Source organism: Propithecus coquereli, unplaced genomic scaffold (assembly GCF_000956105.1).
Source record: "Propithecus coquereli isolate 6110/MARCELLA unplaced genomic scaffold, Pcoq_1.0 Scaffold70, whole genome shotgun sequence".
Taxonomy (NCBI): Eukaryota; Metazoa; Chordata; class Mammalia; order Primates; family Indriidae; genus Propithecus; species Propithecus coquereli.
The window spans coordinates 6,388,882-6,390,833 of NW_012153063.1; the positions used below are offsets into that span (position 1 = coordinate 6,388,882).

A 1,952-nucleotide genomic window follows, 5' to 3' on the forward strand; every position below is an offset into this window, starting at 1 on the left:
CAATTTTATGGCAAGAACATTTGAGTTGAGTTGGGATGGGACTGAATATGTTAGTGTAATATTAATATAAGCAGGGGATCGTATCTGTGAAATCTGTGAAAGTTCTCTAACATACGCTTGAGAGTGTATTGCCTGCATCTGTGATCCTGGCTAGTTTTATAATAAAACAGCGAAACAAATCTCCCAATTCATATTATGTTTGTTATATATCCTGGGACTGTAAAAAGGCCCCTATGTTAAGCTAGATAATAAATTTTTTTCTCAAGGCAAACTTAGATCTGTCAACAAATCTTTTCACTTTATAACCAATTGAATAATCTCTTCCAGTATACTTTAAGAGAGGAATGCTTGTGCATGTGTAGCAGGTATTTTTGAGGTATATATGATAAATAACATACTCATATATAAAGTATACCATTTGATAAGTTTTGACATATGTATGTCATCATGAACCAGATCCACAATCAAGATAATACATGCATTGAGGGAATTGGATTTGGTCCTCTTTCAAAGAAGAGATACATCAATATTATTATGATCCATAGGTTTTTATTCTTCTCATACAAAATGCAAAACTACAATGTTATTGGGGATAATGAATAGCTGTTAAAATGGGACAATTCATGAGGCACAATAAGAAATGGAATAAAGAACTTCAAAACTACACTTTACAAAACTATTGAAAATACTTTCAGTGAGCAATATAAAAAAATCTTGGCTTAGGAATAGTACTAAAAGAATTCATTATCACACTAATGGAGGACAGGAATGATTCATTCAGTGGTATATCATGATAAAGTGATTTTTATGCATCTATACAATGTCATGCAACTGGGTATATACCTGGTTTTACAATTGGCAATGTGATTTTTGTAGTATAAGAGGGAATTTAAAATACTTGATTTAAAATACTGCTTAGGTTATCTACAAAGTAGCAGAATATGTTCAAAAACCTCTTGAACTAGAAAACTACAATGGTAGTTTTTCTATAAGGCTAAGCAGTTGTCAAGAATGTAGAAACATGGGCCGTTCCTAATACACAAATAGATGTACAACCTGAGTGGGAAAAATATCGAAAGTTATGCAGTAGTTCCAGATTAAAATTAATAGAAAAGTATGAGAGGAAAAAAATATTGGGAGTGAGGGAAGGGAAAATTACTCATAACAATCTCCTTCCCAAGGAAAATTGGAATACATTTTTCAATTTTGCTTAAGTATAAATTGATGTAATTTATTAAGGATTCTCTTAGGATATATTTTATAAAATGCAAATATAGTAAATATATAGAGAGAGATTTGTCTTGTTATTTTAAATAAAATTATTTATTTTCAAAACAATTCTTCTATGTGTTGTCCTCCTTATGCAACAAGAGTTCTCCTTAAAAATCTTGGCCTGCAGACAAATTCTGAAATTTTCTTGTAATTTTAAAATCTGAGCTAATCAGTTCTTTGCAGCTCATGAGGTGAAGTCAACATTGTAAGAAGCCTTACCCGTCATAGAGGTTACAAGACTCTATGCAAATCCTTCCCCTGCTGAAGCGGCGGCACGACAGGCACTGGTCCGGCCCAGAGCCCCAGCAGCCATCGCTTGAACACAGATGATTGCACACCATTCCTTCAGCAGCTGCAAAACACACCAAAATCAAGGGGAAATAAAATAGAAGACTGTGTCAAAACCTAATATCTTCCTAGGTTAAAATATTTCTGAAAGCGTTTGCTTGAAAGACATCTGTGGCAAACAACTTCGGTTGCCTACCCAATCACCACGTCCCACCCTACCCCCAACTTCTTCCATATTACAGAGTCCTAGTCACTGTGTTTGTATAGTTATCTTGCATTTTTCATAAGATTGGACAAAAGCCAATTTTCTTTTTTATTCTTTTTTATTTTTTTATTTGAGGGTATTATGAAGGTACAAACATTTTGGTTACATTTTGTCTTTGCCTCACCCA

General features: G+C 33.5%; 1 protein-coding gene across 1 annotated transcript in view; it reads right to left on the reverse strand.

Moving 5' to 3' along the window:
* Positions 1–1,952, reverse strand: part of ERBB4 (erb-b2 receptor tyrosine kinase 4) — a 399,926-nt gene that overhangs the window by 349,575 nt on the left and 48,399 nt on the right. Inside the window, exon 4 of the mRNA XM_012661216.1 lies at positions 1,492–1,624. Coding sequence (XP_012516670.1) covers positions 1,492–1,624 — 133 coding nt within the window. The remainder of the gene's footprint in view (positions 1–1,491; positions 1,625–1,952) is intronic.